Source organism: Festucalex cinctus, chromosome 15 (assembly GCF_051991245.1).
Source record: "Festucalex cinctus isolate MCC-2025b chromosome 15, RoL_Fcin_1.0, whole genome shotgun sequence".
NCBI classification, from domain to species: domain Eukaryota; kingdom Metazoa; phylum Chordata; class Actinopteri; order Syngnathiformes; family Syngnathidae; genus Festucalex; species Festucalex cinctus.
The window spans coordinates 14,447,014-14,466,340 of record NC_135425.1 but is presented as its reverse complement, the minus strand read 5'-3'; the positions used below and the strand labels follow the sequence as shown (position 1 = coordinate 14,466,340).

General features: G+C 37.3%; 3 protein-coding genes across 3 annotated transcripts; 1 reads left to right on the top strand and 2 right to left on the bottom strand.

Moving 5' to 3' along the window:
* Positions 1 to 918: 918 nt before the first annotated feature.
* On the bottom strand, positions 919 to 13,124 carry nup54 (nucleoporin 54). The gene is made up of 15 exons (XM_077498146.1): positions 12,978 to 13,124; positions 11,679 to 11,786; positions 10,960 to 11,043; positions 10,674 to 10,844; positions 9,190 to 9,276; positions 7,965 to 8,123; positions 7,629 to 7,852; positions 6,267 to 6,454; positions 4,957 to 5,153; positions 4,827 to 4,881; positions 4,669 to 4,762; positions 3,262 to 3,369; positions 3,053 to 3,172; positions 1,377 to 1,487; positions 919 to 1,275 (listed from the first exon to the last, which is right to left on the bottom strand). Exons 1-15 carry the CDS (start codon positions 13,021 to 13,023, stop codon positions 1,165 to 1,167), a joined length of 1,863 nt encoding a protein of 620 aa, XP_077354272.1. The 5' UTR covers positions 13,024 to 13,124; the 3' UTR covers positions 919 to 1,164.
* An 899-nt stretch (positions 13,125 to 14,023) lies between these two features.
* Positions 14,024 to 15,844, bottom strand: nxnl2 (nucleoredoxin like 2). Its single transcript, XM_077497508.1, has 2 exons — positions 15,402 to 15,844; positions 14,024 to 14,467 (listed from the first exon to the last, which is right to left on the bottom strand). Exons 1-2 carry the CDS (start codon positions 15,701 to 15,703, stop codon positions 14,299 to 14,301), a joined length of 471 nt encoding a protein of 156 aa, XP_077353634.1. The 5' UTR covers positions 15,704 to 15,844; the 3' UTR covers positions 14,024 to 14,298.
* A 621-nt stretch (positions 15,845 to 16,465) lies between these two features.
* gng10 (guanine nucleotide binding protein (G protein), gamma 10) lies at positions 16,466 to 19,035 on the top strand. Its single transcript, XM_077497509.1, has 2 exons — positions 16,466 to 16,614; positions 17,548 to 19,035. Exons 1-2 carry the CDS (start codon positions 16,534 to 16,536, stop codon positions 17,671 to 17,673), a joined length of 207 nt encoding a protein of 68 aa, XP_077353635.1. The 5' UTR covers positions 16,466 to 16,533; the 3' UTR covers positions 17,674 to 19,035.
* The last annotated feature ends 292 nt before the right edge of the window (positions 19,036 to 19,327 follow it).

Genomic DNA, 19,327 nt, shown 5'->3' with positions numbered 1-19,327 from the left:
GTCAAGGGTGCGGGTCGAGGCAGTATCGTCAGGTTGCAGTATCTGAAAACTGCCAGAGCACCTGGCCTAAACAAATGACAAGGCCCATTCCACTTTGCAAACTTTCAGGAACAACTCATCAAAAATCAGACCTTCAAAATAAAAGTGACGTACCAAATGAAGCATGGTGTGACTGCTGTCAGGTTGGGATGCTTTAATTTTGAAGGCCTTTTTGTCATTGTGGAATACATCCTGCCTGTTGACACGACACCTGCCATTTGTAAAGGAGGCTGGATTTTTTTTTTTTTTTACTGTTGTACCCATTGTTTGGTAATTTTAACTCATTCACTGCCATTGACGGAAAAAGACGTCAATGTCAAATTTATTGCTGGCCTGGCAGTGAATGTGTTAACATGTTTCCTACATGATGTCTTTATTGTGGTAAACAACAAACTGGTAGCCCTGTGTCAGTTCATGTTATGAAATCCAAATTGGCTTTCATCTCGACTGGGAAGGTACACAATAACAAAGGGGTCACCAATGTGGTAGCCTCTAAGGACCACCTGGAAAAAAAATCACTAGTGAATAGATCAGACATTGTGATTTTCAAGGAAAATCAGTTTAGTGATTATTGTGAGAAATCATCACAAGTGTCTTCAATATAAATGATTGTTTAAAGGCATCATCATGCTGGCCCAATCACAAGTGAGGCTTTTGTTACCATGACAACGTAGAGGGTGGCTGCCATTTGACCTTCTCACCAACTACTATGACGATATCCCGTCCGTCCATCCAAAAATATTCATGTTGTGTTTACCCTCACAATAATCCATTCCAGGTTCCAGGTTGCTAATATTTTTGCATCCAGGTGCACCATGGAAAATCGCCAACTATTCCACTCACAGTCACAACTCCAAAAGATGATTTTCAAGGTTAAAATTCAAGTTGAAATGACATTTTAATAACATTCTAGCGGCAAATAAAGAGCAATACAAAGACGTATATACCAATATTTTCAACCTCTCATATCCAAAATCTGATTTAACGTGATCGGCAAAAAATATTTATCTGGCACCTGTCAACTTTCTCTTATCAGTTAGTCATGGGTTGTGCAAACAAAAACATTCCAACACCGATCCCCAGATGTGCGGGCGTGTGCCAATCCGCTCAACTGAGGGCGCCGCCTCACACGTGCCCGCTGTCTCTCAGCCCGTGCTCGATGAGTTTGATGTCTTCCAAGTCATCTTTAATCACGCCGATCAGGTGACTCAAACCGTCCTGCTGCTGCTTTAGGTGCTAAAAGGGTGAAGTTACACAAAAGCACTTTGTAAAGCTTTAACGCTACCCTCTGGCCAGTCTCCAAATGGAGGTGTAAAAAAGCAGTTTCAAACGTTTACTTGTCTGATATCTCGGAGAAGGTCGGCGTTGACGACGTAGCGCTCCTCCGATCGCACAGCCCCGATGTGGTTCTGCATGCGGATTTGGGACATCAGCTCATTTAGGCGAGCCTGGTGGAGGAAACATTGAAACCATGTCTAAAATTAAAAGTATACAACACTACATAATGCTAATTACTGTTAGCGATTGCTAACCGTTTAGCATAGGCTAATTTTCATCTATCCATCCATTTTCTTAGCTGCTTATCATCACATGGGTCATGGGATAAGCTAATTTTGTTGGTGTTTAATAATAATGTTCATGCACAGTAAATAAGAAAAAATAAATAGTTATATCACTCAATTCAACTCATGTATAATGATGAATGTGTGACTAAATGGTGGTTAGTGTTTGCAAGTGGTAATCACTAGCACGCTAATGCTAGTCTCGATTCCTAACAGTTTAGCACAAGCTCATTTTGTTGGTGTTTAATAATGCTCATGCAGAGAGGATAACAACTAATACTTATCATTTCCTCTTCTATGCATGAGCATTATTAAACAACAAAATTAGCCTATTGTAAACGGTTAGCAATCGCAATTAGCATTAACATACTAGCAATTACCACTTACAAACACTAACCACCATTTCATTCATACATTCATCATGATATCAACATGAGTTTGATTGAATGGATATAACTACTTATTATTTATTATCCCTGCGATTGGCTGGCAACCAGTTCAGGTTCGCCTACTGCTCAAAGCCAGCTGGGATAGGCTCCAGCACCCCCCGCCACCCTTGTGTGGAGCAAGCGCTTCAGAAAATGGATGGATGGATGGATGATTTATTACCCTTTGCATGAGCGTTATTAAACACCAACAAAATTAGCCTATTCTAAACAGTTGGCAATTGCGATTAGCATTAGCGTGCTAGCGATTACCACTGACAAACACTAACTACCATTTAGTTCATACATTCATCATTATATCCAGATGAGTTTGATTGAGTGGATTTATATCACTCAATTCAACTCATGTAGATATGACGAACGTGTAAACTAAATGGTGGTTAGTGTTTTAAGTGTTAATTACTAGCACGCTAATGCTAGTCGTGATTGCTAACCGTTTAGGCTAATTTTGTTGGTGTTTAATAATAATGCTCATGAAAAGGATAATAAATAATAAGTAGTAATATCCACTCAATCAAACTAATGTAGATATAATGATGAATGTATGAACTAAATGGTGGTTAGTGTTTGTAAGTGGTAATCGCTAGCATGTTAATGCTAATTGCGATTGCTAACCGTTTAGCATAAGCTAATTTTGTTGGTGTTTAATAATGCTCATGCATAAAATAAGTAGATTTATATCCACTCAACATCACGTTCAGCCTTAGTTGATTAATAAAAAATACATTCAAAATAAATAATCTTAGGGTGCCTATTATTTGATGAAATAATTGATAGAATAATTACTTTTACAAAGATTTGATAGTGACAGCCTTATGTGATTGGATTTTGACATCCTTACTTAAAGCTTAACCGAAAGTGTGAATATGAGAATGTGATCAAAAGAATGAAAATCCAGCAAGACTGTTTGAATGTCCATTATTCACCTATTTAAACACTTTTACTGCATTTTAATGAATATTTATATTGATGTAAAAAGATGTAAGTACCCCCAAAATCACTCACCTTAATCTGCGTGGGGTCGTTAAGCTCCGACTGAATGGTGCCAAGCTGCTCCCTAAGGTGCTCCTCATCCACTTGAGTGGCATACCCTCTTTTCCTCTGGATCTCTTGTTTGACCAGCACCTGCGAAGAAAGAACGGAGGGTTCAGAACGAGAGCGGGGACATGCTAAAAGGACGAGTTGATGGACGGGACGAGTGCATCAGAACGCACTTGCAGCACGCGGTGAGAGAGGTCCATCAGCTTCCTCTTGTATTGGGCGATCTTGGCCATGGCGGTGGCCTGGTTCTTCTGGAGCTCGCTGAGGTCGTTGAAGACAATCTGGAAAGTCAACGTGTTCGTGGATAAGTCGCTTTGAAAAATAAAAAATTTACAAGGAGCGTTTTGAGTACATTTTACCAGTTAAAAACAAAAGTTACTCAAGTGGTGATGACGAACTCATGACGTTCAGTTTGGTAGACGGCTACTCTACTACCTGAACCATGCCACTTTTGCTGTTTGCCAGTTGCCACTACACTGCACCGGCTGGTGTCCAAAATGAGACCAAACACGGGTCTCTTGGGAGGTACAAGGACTCCGCCTGACACCAGCAGTAACACACAGCAGGAGTGGCATGGCTCAGGTGGTAGAGTGGCTGTCTCGTGGTTGTGAGTTTGTTCCTGAACCCATTATTATGAAGAAAACATTAATCAATATTATTTTGGTAATAAGTGAAATCAAGATTAGGACAATCATTTATTTTTTTGGTACAAAACAAGAAAATGTTTATAATGTAAAAATATTAAGACAAATACAATTCTTTGAAAGACTATAGTTATTCAAGTTCCTTTTGGATGAAACAATTAAGTTTTAAAGTTAAAAAAAAAAAAATATTATAAATGTATGAACAACTACTCAAAATTAGTGTAATATATATATTATATATATATATATATATATATATATATATATATACACACACATACACATATATATATATTCTTTTTTTAAACAGTGTAGAAAATGCAGACGCTTATTTTTCTGATATTGTTTATTATAATTCGGGACGTCCTGATCTCGATCACGTGATCGGAAACCGAGTCCCGAGCATATCATTTTCAGCTGATCGGTATCGGGAGATAATGTTGTTTTTATTATTATTTTTATTATTTTAGGGGCTACAAAGCAACAAAATCATCCAGCGGTAAACATAGTGCCAAACAAAACGTTTTATTTGTATTTATTATTTTGTGCACTTCTGATGGCACCCAAAAAAAAATAAAAAATTACTGGGATGGTTTTGTTCAAATTAAAAAAATAAATTATACTTTGCTAAGGAATCGGATCAGGACTCGGTATCTGCAGATCCTCAAAATTACGTGACTCAGATTCGGACTTGGGTGCAAAAAAAAAAAAAAAAAAAAATGCGATCGGGACATCCCTAATTGTAATAGATTAATTTTTTGCTTATTTTTGTAAAAAGTAAAATAAATAAATAAATACATAAATAAAACACATCAGCATAGAACCTTGAAAGTAACACGCTAAGTTGAAATATTGAGGTTATAAAAACTAAATGGCAATAAAGATTAGGAAAATAAATAAATAAAAATGTAACCCTAGTCAATGGCATTCACTCACGTCCACTCTGGTTTGATGTTGTTTAGTCATCTGCTCCTGGATCTGAAGTCGCCGAAGCAGCTCTTTAAAGCCCACCATAGGCACTGGGATGAACCTGGGCACAAAAGAAGTGGCGATTTATCACTGTAGGCTGTAAACTGTACACAGAAGTTACTCACTTCTCCGGGTCAGGGTTGTCCACTTTGGCCTGACCCCAGATGATGGGGTCCACCCCTGATGTCAATAATTATCATCAGTCAATTGTTTGAAAACCAACTGGTGAAAGCCGACATGTGCGCGCACGCTCACCTGCCGGGGCGTTCTGGAGAAGCTGTTGGAGCTGCGCCGGCGAGAGCTTGGTGCGCGTGGCCGACAAGGCCACGCCCAGCTGCGTGAGCTGAACCTTGATGTTGGCCTGCTCCAGGTACGAGAAGAGCGTGGAGGCGAGAATGCACTTGGACGTGCCGTTAGGGGAGCGCTCCACCACGTAAATGATCACTTCTGTCCTGAGAGACGTACGGACACAATGCATCAATGTATTCTTTGGTGAAAAGATTAATCAGCAACTAATTGGTTGTCAAATTGATAGCTAATTATTTTGATAAGACGTTTCATTTCAAAGTCAAAATCTTTGGAATTTCAGCCACTCAAGAGTCAATTTTCTCTGATTTCTGTTGTCCTCCATGAAAGTAGACTATCTTCATATTGAATCAAAATCAAACATTTTCTACTTAGGAAAATAATGATCAACATTTTTGTTGATTTTTTGACATGTTTTGGGACGTAACCTCAATTTGAAATATATTTTTTCCCGTTCATCAATTAATTGACAAAACAATTGACAAATAATGCAGTCCCGGTATTAACAAACTCTAAAAAAAATATTTGAATAATGATTTGAAATTACACAACTTCATATTTTTTATATAAGCACTAAAACAGCAACAGCATCATGGAATCAATCAATAAAATAAAAAATAAATCATAAAATAAAAAACTGTACATTCTAACCTCTTTAAATGTAAATTATAATTGTTTTACTAATTTCTACGGTTTTAAGAAATATTAAATAAAAAAAAAAATTGTGAACAATTTTTCACTTTACAACCATTTTCTCCCCAAGAGTTATTTTTTAACATTGCCCGAGTAAAGTAAAAATCTGTGTATAATAGACCGTCACTGAAATGTTCTAGTGATTTTTTATTTTTTTGCAAACCCCAAAAATCCTTCAAAAAAGGCTGATAAACCTTCAATTTATATTTTCCAAAATGACTAACTCACCAAAATATTAATAATAAAAAAAAAAGATGGGTGAAAAGTAAATATGCAAATCCACATGTGCAGAGGTTGACTGTAAGCAATCATTTCATTTTTAATTTAAATATATACAAAAAACATTTCCATGCAAACTAAAAATACTTCACTAATATTTTAAAATTTGTTTTCAACAGTTTGTGAATTACACAAAAAATACATGTAAAATATAATAAAATATATATAATTATTTAAAGTGTATTTGTATACAAGTACTGTACATATGTTAAAAATTGGGAGGACCCAATTAAAAAAATAAAAAATAAAAAATTAAGCGAGTGTGTGTGCGTGCGTGCGTGACATACTGGTCGTTGGGCAAAGCCTTGACGGCGTCCACGTTGACACTGAGCGTCTGGTTGCTTCCCAGAACCTTGTGTAGCGACTCCACCAATTGCTGCTGCAGCCCTCGCACGTCCGCCTCTTTCTTGTTGAGGACCAACACCACCAGGCCATCCTCGTCCTTGTTGATCGGCATGCAGCTGTAGCCCACAGCCTGGTGAGTACAGGAAGTGAACATCCGCCTATTTGCAGTTCACATATTTTCAGCGGAACCATTTTTTATTTATTTATGTATTTATGTATTTATTTATTTATTTATTTTGTTCAGATGCCACAAGATGTTGCCCAAAACCTAGCTAATATCCAGAGGTGGGTAGTAATGAGTTACATGAGTAAAAATTAAAAAAAATAAAATAAAAGTACCGGTACGTCTAAGAGTAGTTTTACCACACAATACTTTTTACTTTTACTTGAGTAGATGTGTGAAGAAGAAACGCCACTCTTACTCCACTATACTGGGCTACACTAGAATTGGGAAAAATTTAAAAAAGAAAAAAAAAGGAAAAAATAACAGAAAAGAAAATAGAGCACATCAGCTTCTGTTCAGAAAAACGGGAAGAAAATTCACTCAGAAAAGCAGGGGGAAAAAAAAAAATCAGAAAAACAGGGTGTAACAGAAAAAAATTCCAAAAAACAGAGCACCAGCTTCTTCTTAATTACATAAAAAAACAAAAACTTAATTGTTAGCTTACTAAAATCATGCTGATCAACAATGTCCTGTTTTTCAAAATAATTTCCCTTGTTTTTTAAAATAAAATTTTCCCATGTTGTTCTGAATAATTTTTTCCTTTTCTTTTTTCTTTTTTTTTTTAATAATTCTCGTTTGAATATTTTTCTCCTTTTTTCCAGAATATTTTTTCCGTTTTTTGGATTATTTTTTTAATGGCAGAAAAAAAATTCTGTAAAAGAAAAAGAAAAAAGAAAAACGAAAAACAGATATTTTTTTTTTTTAATTACAAAAAAAAATAAAAAAAATAGTCAGAAAAACAGGAGGGATTTTTTTCCAAGTGAATGCAATATGCTTCCATAATGACCTCATATTTGTTGTGTTAAAATATGCTTACAATAATTTTATATGTGTTTAATGCATGTGGGAGGGTTACAGTTATTTAAAAATAAAATAAAATAAAATAAAATCAAAAAAAAGAAAGAAAAAGAATAAAAAAAAGGGGGGGGGGGGGGGTGATACATTCTCTATATTGCACATCCTAACCTGTTGTGGGCGGGTCTGCCGCTATAATGAAGTGATTCATCCCGACTACTCCTGTTTTGCGGGCATTTTTTTTTTTTTAAACTGATTCGACTTATTCCCAACAAGCTAGTGTTACCTTGAACCTGCAGAAGGGGTTCTCCAGGTTGAATTCCACGGGGGGGTTGATCTTGTTGAAGTAGCCCCTGCCCGTACCCCAGTAGGCCTGCAGCTGGTTCCATTTGGCCAGAATAGAGTCTCGCTGGTCGCCCAGCAAGGTGGGCGCCGACAATGACGCAACCTGCTGGTACAGCTGATGATTGGGCTGAGATTGCTGCTGGGCGGGCTGGCCAAACAAGCTTCCTGGTTTAAAAATCAAAGAAACAAAAAAACAATATGTCAGATAAGTGGTTTCACGTTCCTTTTCTTTTTGTTGACTACTGCTGATTTAGCGTAACGCTTGGCTGTCACTCACCCTGCTGCTGCTGAGTGGGCTGGAGACTAAATCCACCAAACCCACCCAGACTGCTGGTGCCCAGTCCAGTTCCGAATCCGGTGGAGGCGGCAGCTGTTCCAGTACCGAGGCCGGACGTGAAACCAAAGCCTTTGTTTTGAGTGCTGCCAAACAGGCCTCCTAAGACATGTTGGTCACAGTAAGGAGACGAAATTTTCTCTTGGAGGAGACTCGGAGCAGAAAGAAAACCGCAGCCAAATGGAGACGTACCAAGGTGGCGTCAACTTACCTGTTTTTATTCACATTCAGGGGGACGGGTGAGTTGGGGTGGGGAGCCATCGGGGGGATAGACTGCAGTGCTTGGCAGCGCCGTGGTCCCCCATCTGTCCCCACCCCACCACTTTGTCCCGCTAGTTTCTTTTTTAATGCCCCACACACATACAGATTCATTTTTTTGGGGGGAGGATGCAGGTGGATCGGAGTAGGGGAAATCTTTTCCCTCTGCTCCATCCCACCTGCTCCCAATTTTAATGCACCACACGCACACATTTGTTTATGCACTGGGTGGGGCCACATTCACGGTGTAAGAGTAGAGCTGGCCAGTCGGCGAACTGGCAGACTCAGTAACAGGGTTCGGTGTCACTAGAACGCTGGCACGACGACCGGGGCCTCTTCCCACCGGGCTCGGTGCTCTGGTGTACCGCCCCTCCCCCGGTCCTTTCTGTGGATCTCACTCTGCCTCATCTATCCTTCCCTCCTTCCTCTCTTTAGTTTTTCCTCTGGTCTATTGAGATCTCTTTAATTTGTTGGAATTTAGAGGTTTCTGGGGTTGGCGTCAGACTCAGATTTTGTAACCATGTGGAAGGCAGGAAGTGTTTGGTTGGTGCCGGATTTTACGTTGATTAATCTTTCTTTTCTTTTTATCTTTTCTGACTTTTTCTCTGGTCTCCTGGCCGTCTGAACCTCACGACTCTGGCGAGACTCTGAAGTATCCGGTTAAGGTGAAGGGTAATGGGATTTTTATTAGGTTTTATGTGAATTAATGAGTATAAATTTACACGTATTTGCACGCACGCACACACACGCACATATACACGTAAAATAAAAATTAAAAATAAATAAATAAATAAAATAAAAAATAAAAAGAGCAATGATGATAAGACGTTGAATCTGTAAGACTACTGAATGAACAATTCTGAGCTCTCTCTTAAAAAAAAAACAAAAAAACAAAAAACAAAACACTTACCTGTGGTGCTAGAAGAGGGCGCAAAGCTAAATGTAGAACCCGGAGCGGCAGCAGTTGTCGTCGTGGCGCCAAAGCCACCAAACGTGCCTGGGAGGCAAAAAAATAAAATAAAACACAATAAATCACTTATGTTAATCATTACAACCATGTGGATATATAACAAGCAAATAAATAATTACAAATGAAAAAAAAAAGTGGTTTTGGATAATCAATAAAAGAGCAATTATCGCAGTAAAAAAAAAAAAAAAAAGGCTAATCACTTATGTAAATGATTAAGATGATGTGGATATGTAACAAGCAAATAAATACAATTTTTAAAACTAAATAACATTGTGATTTTGCATAATCAATAAAAAAGAAATCATCGTAGTGGTTGGTGTAATAAAGTAGATGAGTGCATTGACACATGATGAGCGGCCGTCACAAAGCGAATTCAGGATTACTTCTCACACCTATCATACACGAGGGACTGAATAACTACATTTTTTTGTACGTAAATATACTCAACAAAAATATAAACATAACACTTTGGTTTTTGCTCCCATTTTTTATGCGATGAACTCAAAGATCTAAAACTTTTACCACACACGATATCACAATTTCTCTCAAAAACTGGTCTTAATCTGTGATAGTGAGCGCTTCTCCTTTGCCGGGATAATGATCCATCCCACCTCACAGGTGTGCCAAATCGAGATGCTGATTAGTGCACAGGTGTGCCTTAGACTGCCCACAATAAAAGGCTACACTGAAAGGTGCAGTTTGTTTTGTTTTTTTGATTTATTTTTATTTATTTATTTATTTGTTTATTTATTTTTTGGGGGGGGGGGGGGGGGGTTGTCTGGGGTTGGGGACTCAGAAATTTGGTCAGTACTGACTGGTCTTCCAATAAAACAAAACTGCACCTTTCACAGTGGCCTTTTATTGTGGGCAGTCTAAGGCACACCTGTGCACTAATGGTGTCTAATCAGATTCTTGATATGGCACACCTGTGAGGTGTGATGGACTATCTCGGCAAAGGGGAAGTGCTCACTATAACAAATTTAAACTGCTTTGTGGGAAAATATTTGAGGGAAATTGTGATATTGTGTATGTGAAAGACGTCTTACAGACATTTGAGTTCATCTCATAAAAATGGGAGTAATGGGAGTGTTGTGTTTTTATTATTTTTGAGTATGTAATATAATCAAAGTCGAATAAGTGACAGACAATTAATCAATGATGTCGGGTGGGTGGGGTGTTCTAATTAGTCCAAGCTCTAATTTTGACATATACAAATCACACATCCTCTGTCAATTGTACATTTGGAAGACAATATGCCAATGATTGTTTGTTTTTCAGTCGAAAATAGGAGCAGTAATCCTGAATTGGCCCCTCATACGTCAACGGGCGACGTCACATGACATGAAGAAGCACGACGACACCACACAGACGCGACACATTTGTGTACTCTACACGACTCAAATCAATCGCAAGCTTTCATCTACCTGTGCTAGTCAGGCTATTGCCAAAATTGAAAACAGTGCCAGAGGGGGACGCTGCGCCAAAGCAGCCCGCGTTAAAGCCCACAGCTGTTGCCGCCGGGTTGGCATTTAAGCCGAACCCCCCAAAACTAAACCCACCAGCCGCGGCGCCTCCGGTTCCCAGCCCCCCAAATCCTACGGGCCAGCAAAGGCGGGCAGCGAGAGGGAGAGAACGACACAGTGGGGAGTTAAAATGACAAGAGTTAATACAGAGATCAAATCATGGACTAAGACAGGTGTAGCGACGTACCCGTGCCAGTGGAGCCAAAGGAAAATCCTGTTGCTGGTGCGGCAGCGGTGGTTGTCGCCGTGCCAAATGTCGGAGCTGTGAGACCTGAGACCAGAAGTGCACTCAGAACACATGACTAAGACAGCTGCCGGCTAATAACCCATAAAAATTATGAGTTTTGAGGGCACATTAGAAACAATAATTGTAATTGTAAAAATAAATTCAAAATATTTCAATATTCATGTTGTAATTTTATATCAATAATATATGGTTTTACAAAATAAGTCATACAACTTCATGCCAATTAAGTTAAAATTTAAAAAATATTTAAAAAGTAATCATTTAAGTGAAAAAGTAGTACTTTCACAAGAATAGTGACAGTGAATAGTTTTTTGACAAATATTTAAAAATGTCACTGTCGATAATTGTAATTTTAAGACAATAAAAATGTTTTACATTTACACCAATTAAGTCTTACGTGTCAACTTTTTTTACTCAAATTTTACAATTTTATGTCAATAGGAAAAATTTACTTAAAATAAATACATTAGTATTTTAAACCTAATGACATAATTTACAATGAAAAAAAAGCTAGATTTTTACACAAATTTATTTATTTTTTATCAAGTCATAATTTTGTCTGGAAAATTTTGACATTTTTTGTCATTTTATTTTTTCCTCAATATTAAAACTTTACTTTCAAAACCTTGTCCATACGTGTTCATGAGAAGCAGGCTTACCACCGAATGCTGAGGCGGCTGTGGTGGTGGTTGCGGAACTGCCAAAGCCAAACGCTGTCGATGCGGTGGTCTTCGCGCCAAACGTGCCGAATCCAAACCCAGCTGAGCCTTCACAAAAAAAGACAAAGTGTTCTAAGTGAAGTTACATCATGAGCTTGGCCATTCTACAATGAAACACATGATAATAAATATGATAATAATACATTTAATTTGTAATGCATCTCAAAGTGCGAGATTGCATATTTGACCCTCATGCTATTAGCAATCACAGCAACATAGTCAGTCAACATGTTATTGCTGAGTGCTGCGTTTATAAAAACAACACTGGTTATGTTCAGAATTATTCAATCATCACTTGTACTATTTATCAACCCTTGCATATTGCGGTATGACATTTTGGGGTAACTTATCCTTCCATATTTGCTGAAACACTCACCTGTGCTCCGTTTTTGTGCTTTGGATAGATTTTGTCCACGTTTTCAATATCTTTTTGTTTGGTTTGTTACCGGTACTTGAATGCACCTCCTGCACTACTGTGTGTGCATGCCAAAAGATGAAAATGCAACACGTTACTCGTACTACAACGACCCGGACGTAAAAATGCTGTGTTATGTGCTATGTTTGTATAACTTTTGTAAACTCCATTCATTTTAAAACAATATTATATTACTGGAATTCATTCGTAATACATGACATACAAAAAAAATGCATCCAATAATTTAATAAAATAAATAAATGAAAATGTAATGAAATGATAGCTTAATCATTTAATAGTAATACGAAATATCAGCCCATATATGCGGTCAAGAAAATGGATGGATGGACGTTACTGTATGTAGCTGAAGTGAATTGAATGAAAGTGAAACTGCACATGGGAAGCAGGAGATTTTTTTATATTTTTTAAAAACTGTTCGTGTAGTAACTAATGTGTAACTAAATGTGTAGTAACTCGCACCCACCCTTTTGTAAACTGCACATGTGCGCGTCCAAGTAGTGATCGAAGATTATTTTTCCATTTCATTTATTATGAGTTAACGATATACACTATTGTCCATTGCATAAAAATCCGAAAAGAGTTATTAGTGAGAAAATAATGAGTAAATAATTCCAAACACATCTTGTGATGTTTTTCATTATTCGGCTACGGAGAAATGCATCTTTTATGTCATGTCACGAGGGTAAACCCTGCGTTAGCGTTCACCTGCGTCAAATCGAGGCTTAAAAATACGCGCGGGACACCGACAAACTCCAAAACTAATACTTATAGTCATCATCGTACAGAAAAGAAAATACACTTACTTGCTGCAGGATTTGAAGCTCCACCACCGCCAAAATTCAACGCCATGTTGACTGTTTGTGAACAGTTTCTTCTTCTCTTCCTTTTTGTCGCTGTGCTGCTTCTCAGACAACAGGAGGGTGTATTAGCGCCACCTTCAGCTTGAACATAGTATGACTACAATAAATTGCTTTCACGGTCAAAAGATTATTTTCAACCATTTGTTTTGAGCTAAAGCGATTCCTTTCCAAAAAATTGGACGTCACTGAGTGGTTATACATAAACGCACTACAAGAAATGACATCACAATATCATCAGTGACAGAGAGAGAGAGAGAGAGAGAGAGAGAGAGAGAGAGAGAGAGAGAGAGAGAGAGAGAGAGAGAGAGAGAGAGAGAGAGATTGAAATGGGAAGAATTAAGACCAAACCTGAACAAGGAAAAAAAAAAAACAGATTAAGATAAAGCATGTCGATTTGTAAGTATTTTCTACTTATACTGCAGCAATAATAATAATAATAATAATAATAATAATAATAATAATAATAATAGCTACAATTCACTATATATTTAACAATAAATTATTATAACAATAAATACATAAACATGCCAGGTTTCACAGGAATTGTACTGCCTCTTATTCTACGTCCGAAGGCAAAAATAAAAGTTAAAACAATTGTGGCTTTACAGATCACTGCCACAAAAAAATAAATATTTTTTTTTTTTTTTAAATCATGTACGTAAGCCATTTTAAAAGGTCCTCAGGAGGCATGCTGCATTTAAAATAAATCCACAGAGGCTGCCAGGGAGAGCTTGACCTGCACTGACATGTCACACCTGTTGGATGCTCAAGAGTAAATTTCCCAGAGGGAGCCATCCCAAAGGGATCAATAAAGTCAAGTCTAAGTCTCACAACAGAAATGTCAGCGCACACACCACACACTGGAGGCAATCAATGAGCCAGCATACTGGAAACTACACTCGTGCGTGTGTGTGCGTGTTTGCGCATGTGTTAATGAGGCTACAGGGAATATATTGTTCTTGTGTCAGACATCACAACAGGCAGACAAGTCCTTCAGATTATTATTTTATTAACACATAAAAACATTATAAAAAGTAGACAGGACACTTGATGCGTAATTACATATCAAATATGACATGTAATGCAAAAAAATATGCCTGAGCTTCCTCTCAAAATGCATAGGATTAGACAACTAAATCTTTTCCATACTTTTGCCATTTTTTATGCCAATAGTAGTTTGTGAAAAATATGTATATGTTCAGTTTGTCAGAGAGAAATATGCAAAATATGTGCAAAGGCTCAGTAAATGTTGGGGAACACCATTCTAGCCTTTAAAGTTCTGGAAGATCTCGGCGGCGTCCAGCCAGGTCCGGAAGCAGGCCAGGCCCCGGTCTCGAATCTGCTTGCGGCCTTTGTCCGTGATCACGTCGCCATTCTCCTTCACGATCACCAGCTTGGGCACGGCCGTGATGTTGTAGCGCTTCTTCAACTCGCTGCACCGACAAGAACAACATTGGATTGGCGAATCAGTGATCAATGAATTAGCTTTTTTTTTTGTGGGTGATGGCCAAGGCTCAATAAGAATTTTTTTTTAACTTGATTTATTAAAAACATAGAGGACATAACTGCCAAAATTAATATTAATAAATAAATAAAAGAATAAAAGTTACAATAAATAGATATAAAAGTATAATTTAAAAAGTATATACAAAAAATAAATATAAATGGAAATAAAAACACAAGTAAAAAAAACAACAAAAAAAAACAATATTTAAAAAACAAAATGAAGTATAAAAATAAATGTGGAAATAAATACAAAAATAAATATATAAATACAATTAAATACCAATCAATAACTTAATACTCTGCTCTTACATTTATTTATTTCATGCTGCTGATGCTCTGTCAGAACAAAATGTTATTCAAATAAGGGGGTGGTATTTAATTGTATTTGTATATTTATTTTTGTATTTATTTCCGCATTTATTTTTATTTTTTGAATCTCATTTTTTTTATTTACTTTTACATGTATGTGTATATGTTAAATTGTTTTGTATTTAATTGTAATTTCTGAATTATATTTTTTACATACGTTTTTATTCTCACTATTATTTATGAATTAATTTATTTATAGTTTTGGCAGTTTTGGTCCTCCATATAAAACCTTGGCACAATTGACACAACTATAATCAGTATTAACTATAATATGGGGCTACATAAACAATGTGGCTGCACAAGAGGGATTTGCAGATCTTGAGTTTAGGATTAAGAAACAGAGTGACCTCGGTAAGCCTTTTAGCAGACATTAAAACTCAATTAAAAGGCAAATAAAAAGTTGACTTCCAAATGAGCATCGACATTCACTCTAGGGTTATGTTGTTGTTTTTTTTGTTAGTTTGTTTTGTTGCGTGTTTATTGCCTACTGACTGTTTGAAATCATCCGTCCAGGGCAGTGCCAGCCAGTCGCCGTGCATGTCGTGGTAGTACTCCACCATGTCGTCGGTGGACTTGTCCGACGACACGAAGACCACCTCGAACTGCGCGGGGGGCTCGCCCTCCTCCACCAGCTCCGTGTAGAAGTCGCACAACACCGGCGTGAAGTCGCGGCACGGCGGACACCATCCGGCCGAGAAGTAGATGCCCACCACCTTGTTCCGCAACGCCTCCTCTGGCTCCACGAAGTCGCCGTCTTTGTTGAGCAGAGTACGGCCGGCGAACACTTCCACCATGGTTGCTTTTCAAACTCGGATCTTTTCATGTACTTTTTAATATTGCTCTTTGAGGAAGGAGCTTCAGCGTCATGTTGATCTCCTTAGTCAGCTAACCTCCCCTTAATCGCTCGTCAACCAATGAGAGCTTGACAAAGTTGTGGCGTCATCAGATAGCAACGTGGTTTTCAGCAAGATGATGCATTCAAGTGCAGGGTGAAAGCGTCGGTAATTTTTCTTTGACGTTTTGAGGCCTTCTGAAAATATATTATTTGGAAAAATTGTATATATACTGTTGAAAATATTCGTATTACTGTATTTGACTAATTTTTAAATACTGTAATGTTTCATATATTTCGTCATTTTTTTTTACACATATCCATCCATCCATTTTCTGAACCGCTTGCCACATTAATTAAAACAAAAACGGTTGTATAGGTCTTTGAAGCCACTATAGTACAGTACAGTACTGTATAATACTGTTCAATTTCTGTTGAAAGCAATGTGCTGTAAAGCCATTTATCCACTAGGTGGAAGTAATGCATTTTCTTGATTCCTACTATGTTTGTCTTTTATGATTCTTTTGTGATTATGACTTTCTTTTAGTGCTGATCAAATTGCAAAACATATTCCTGCATATTTGTACAATAAAAGCACAACTCTCTTACTACATTGCTTGTGTTCATTTCCTTCCCTTGGCGCCAAATGTACTGGGAGGTCACTGGAAAGAACCAAGGGGGTCAGCTCTTCCTTAGCCAGCCAATCGCTTGCTTACCATTTGAGGAGTGTAGTGCTGCGACGGAAGGCTAACAAGACATTTTCACCAGCTCTTCTTGAAGCATTTCAACGACATGACCTCCAATTCCACTTTATCCAGCATGAGACGATTGGTGGAGCAGCTGAAGCTGGAGGCCAGCGTGGAGAGGATCAAGGTAAGGGAAACAAAACATTTAAATGAAATTGTAAGTGGGGCATTCATAAGTCAATGTACTACTTGTGTACTTATTTATAGTTTTCAGGTTACTGGAAAGACACAGCAGCTTAAGAACAATTAACAATTACCCCCCCCCCCCCCAAATAAATAAATAAATCTTCTACATCTAATGTTTGACACAAAATAGTCACATACTGTATATCACAATTTTAATAAAATGTTACTTAAAATGTTAGCTAACAGACAATTGCTTGGGCTCTTTCCTTTTTACTAAGCAGAATTCACAATTGCTATCCAATGAAAAACATGTACCGGTACTGTATCTCCAAATATATTCCATATTTTATTCAACATACATACACCCACAATTTCTTACAACAAAAAAAGGTTAAGGCACATTTTTTTACGTCATATTTTTATTGTAGTTTGAGCCTGCTCTGAGTCCTCTGAATTTCTCCTAGCAGCAAGATTTTAGCATAGTTAGTTACATAGATAGATGGATAGATAGATAGATAATGTAATTTGGTTGATTTTTCCATAAATAATCAACATACTTGTAATTGTAATAAAATGTTAGCTAGCTAGCTAGCTGCCACAGCCTTGTAAAAAACATTTGACAAAAAAACAACACCCAACAGGATTCTCCTATATCTAGATTATTTTTTTTTTCATGCTAAACTTTTCATAAGAACAAGCAAAAAATCTAAACACTTCTGTCACTATGTTATGAAATAAATGGGTTTAAAAAGCAAGTTTTAATTTTAAGAGGCAAAACTATATTATAAAGAGTTGTTTAAAATGTGATTTTCATTTATTGCAAATAAAAGGGTGTCACTGTAATGAGTCAAAAATCAGACTATAACATTTAGCAATGTACAAGCTGAAGATACTGTACATACATCTAAAAATAATATAATCATGATGAATGCAGGTGTCGCAGGCAGCTTCGGAGCTGCAGCAGTTTTGTCTGCAGAACGCAGGCAGCGACGCTCTGCTGGCGGGCGTCCCGGCAGGAAGCAACCCCTTCCGGGAGCCACGATCCTGCACGGTGGTGTGATGTCCGCTCGAGAGGAACATCGTGCACTCGTAAGGAATGTCATGCTCCAACGAAAGCGTCAACGGTTGGATTGTTGGAATCTTGACAATAAACAAAAACAAACAAATGGAAAGGAACTCACAAGAGAAGTACTGAAACATCCCAAGATTGGACATGTATACTGTTTTTTTTTTTAATAAATAATAATCAAAACATTACATATATATTTAGTGTAATTATTTTTGTGTCTTAGCATATACTGTGATATTATTCTAATGATGGTTATGCAAGCAAGAGTTTTTCACGTGGATTATATGATGTGTTGCTAGGCAGAATTCATCCGGCTTAATTCTAACTGCCCCATTGCCTGTGAATTTTTTTTCATCAGATTTTGCCCCCTCGTAATTTCTGAGATAAAACAATTTTGAAATATATACTTTATATACTTACATACTTTTCATTGTACTGCAAAGAATGTCAAATGTAGATGACTCCTTGGAATTCTTCCTAGCAACAAGTGAATAATCTAACTACCACAAATTTCCGTGACAAATTTGGCATCTAATATATTTCTGAGTTCATCACTTGGGTTCTTTTCTTGCTGAAAAGCTATGGGGTGTCTGAATTGAGACCTGACTCAGGCAGTGTTGAGAAAAGTATGTATCTTCCAAATTGTGTCGTTTTAGCTAGCATTGTTCCCTTGTTGCGCTTGGGACTTTTAAACAGCTTTAATTGTTTATTATTATTTTAAACTTCCTTATGTTAAATGTTTTAAAGTTTGTTGAATAATGTTTTAAGATAGTTATTGTATGTTCTTTTTTAGTCAATTTTGTAACCTATTTTCATTTATTTTTCTTCCTCTGAATGTTAACTACTGCTTCTTGATGCTTATGTGTTGTCTTTCCTTGTGTAAAGCACATTGAGTTGCCTTGTGTATGAAATGTGCTATACAAATAAACTTGCCTTGCCTTGCCTTGTTGCTCGGCAGAATTCACAGAGCTCAAGTATAAAGTCGTGGAACAAATTTGGCATGAGATAGCTTTTTATTGTCATAATTAAACAAAAAATATTTACGAGTTAGACACCGCCTGAATCAGGTATCACTGAAACTCTGCCGAGGAAGTTTATTTTGACGACGTTGGTTGGATGTAGGCCCGACATAAGCTGAATCTGAATCTCACGGAATCGTCGCTTCCTGATACTTGAGCTCAGGCGAGCAGCCAGACAGCGAGAGCGAGAGAGGAAACTGGCTCTTCCTGTTCAAAGCTCCACAGACGTTCAGAACATTTCACTCCATCTCAAACCCTGTTTCCATTCAATTTGCAAGCGGGAGGAAAGTTATGGAAGTTAATGCTTTGTATTTCCCACTTTCCATTCTAAATTTGTATTGGTATATCAAATAGCTGATTTAAAACAAACTAAGGGGATAAAGCTTAAAAGAGTTTATTTTCGTATCCTGTGTCTTATTTCCCTTTGCCTCTTTAATTCTTCTACTTCGACATTTAAAGCTCCCAACTACATTAACCATTCGAGAAAAACATTTATATAATAAGGGTAGGGCTAGGGTGACCAAAAAAAACATTATTGTAGAATAAACAAAAAGTACATACATTTTAAAAAATTTTATATAAGTGACACTGCTACTATGATAGCTGAACTCCATTCATAGCCAAAA

Bases quoted from the DNA above. Each gene is read 5' to 3' on its own strand.
- nup54 (XM_077498146.1), bottom strand. From the start codon at position 13,023: ATGGCGTTGAATTTTGGCGGTGGTGGAGCTTCAAATCCTGCAGCAA. The intron at 11,787-12,977 runs GTAAGTGTATTT...TTTTTTGTGAAG, and splicing joins AGCTTCAAATCCTGCAGCAA to GCTCAGCTGGGTTTGGATTC. The intron at 6,455-7,628 runs GTAACACTAGCT...TGTACTCACCAG, and splicing joins ACCCCTTCTGCAGGTTCAAG to GCTGTGGGCTACAGCTGCAT.
- nxnl2 (XM_077497508.1), bottom strand. From the start codon at position 15,703: ATGGTGGAAGTGTTCGCCGGCCGTACTCTGCTCAACAAAGACGGCGAC. The intron at 14,468-15,401 runs GTCAGTAGGCAA...TTGTCGGTGCAG, and splicing joins TGGACGGATGATTTCAAACA to CGAGTTGAAGAAGCGCTACA.
- gng10 (XM_077497509.1), top strand. From the start codon at position 16,534: ATGACCTCCAATTCCACTTTATCCAGCATGAGACGATTGGTGGAGCAG. The intron at 16,615-17,547 runs GTAAGGGAAACA...TGATGAATGCAG, and splicing joins CCAGCGTGGAGAGGATCAAG to GTGTCGCAGGCAGCTTCGGA.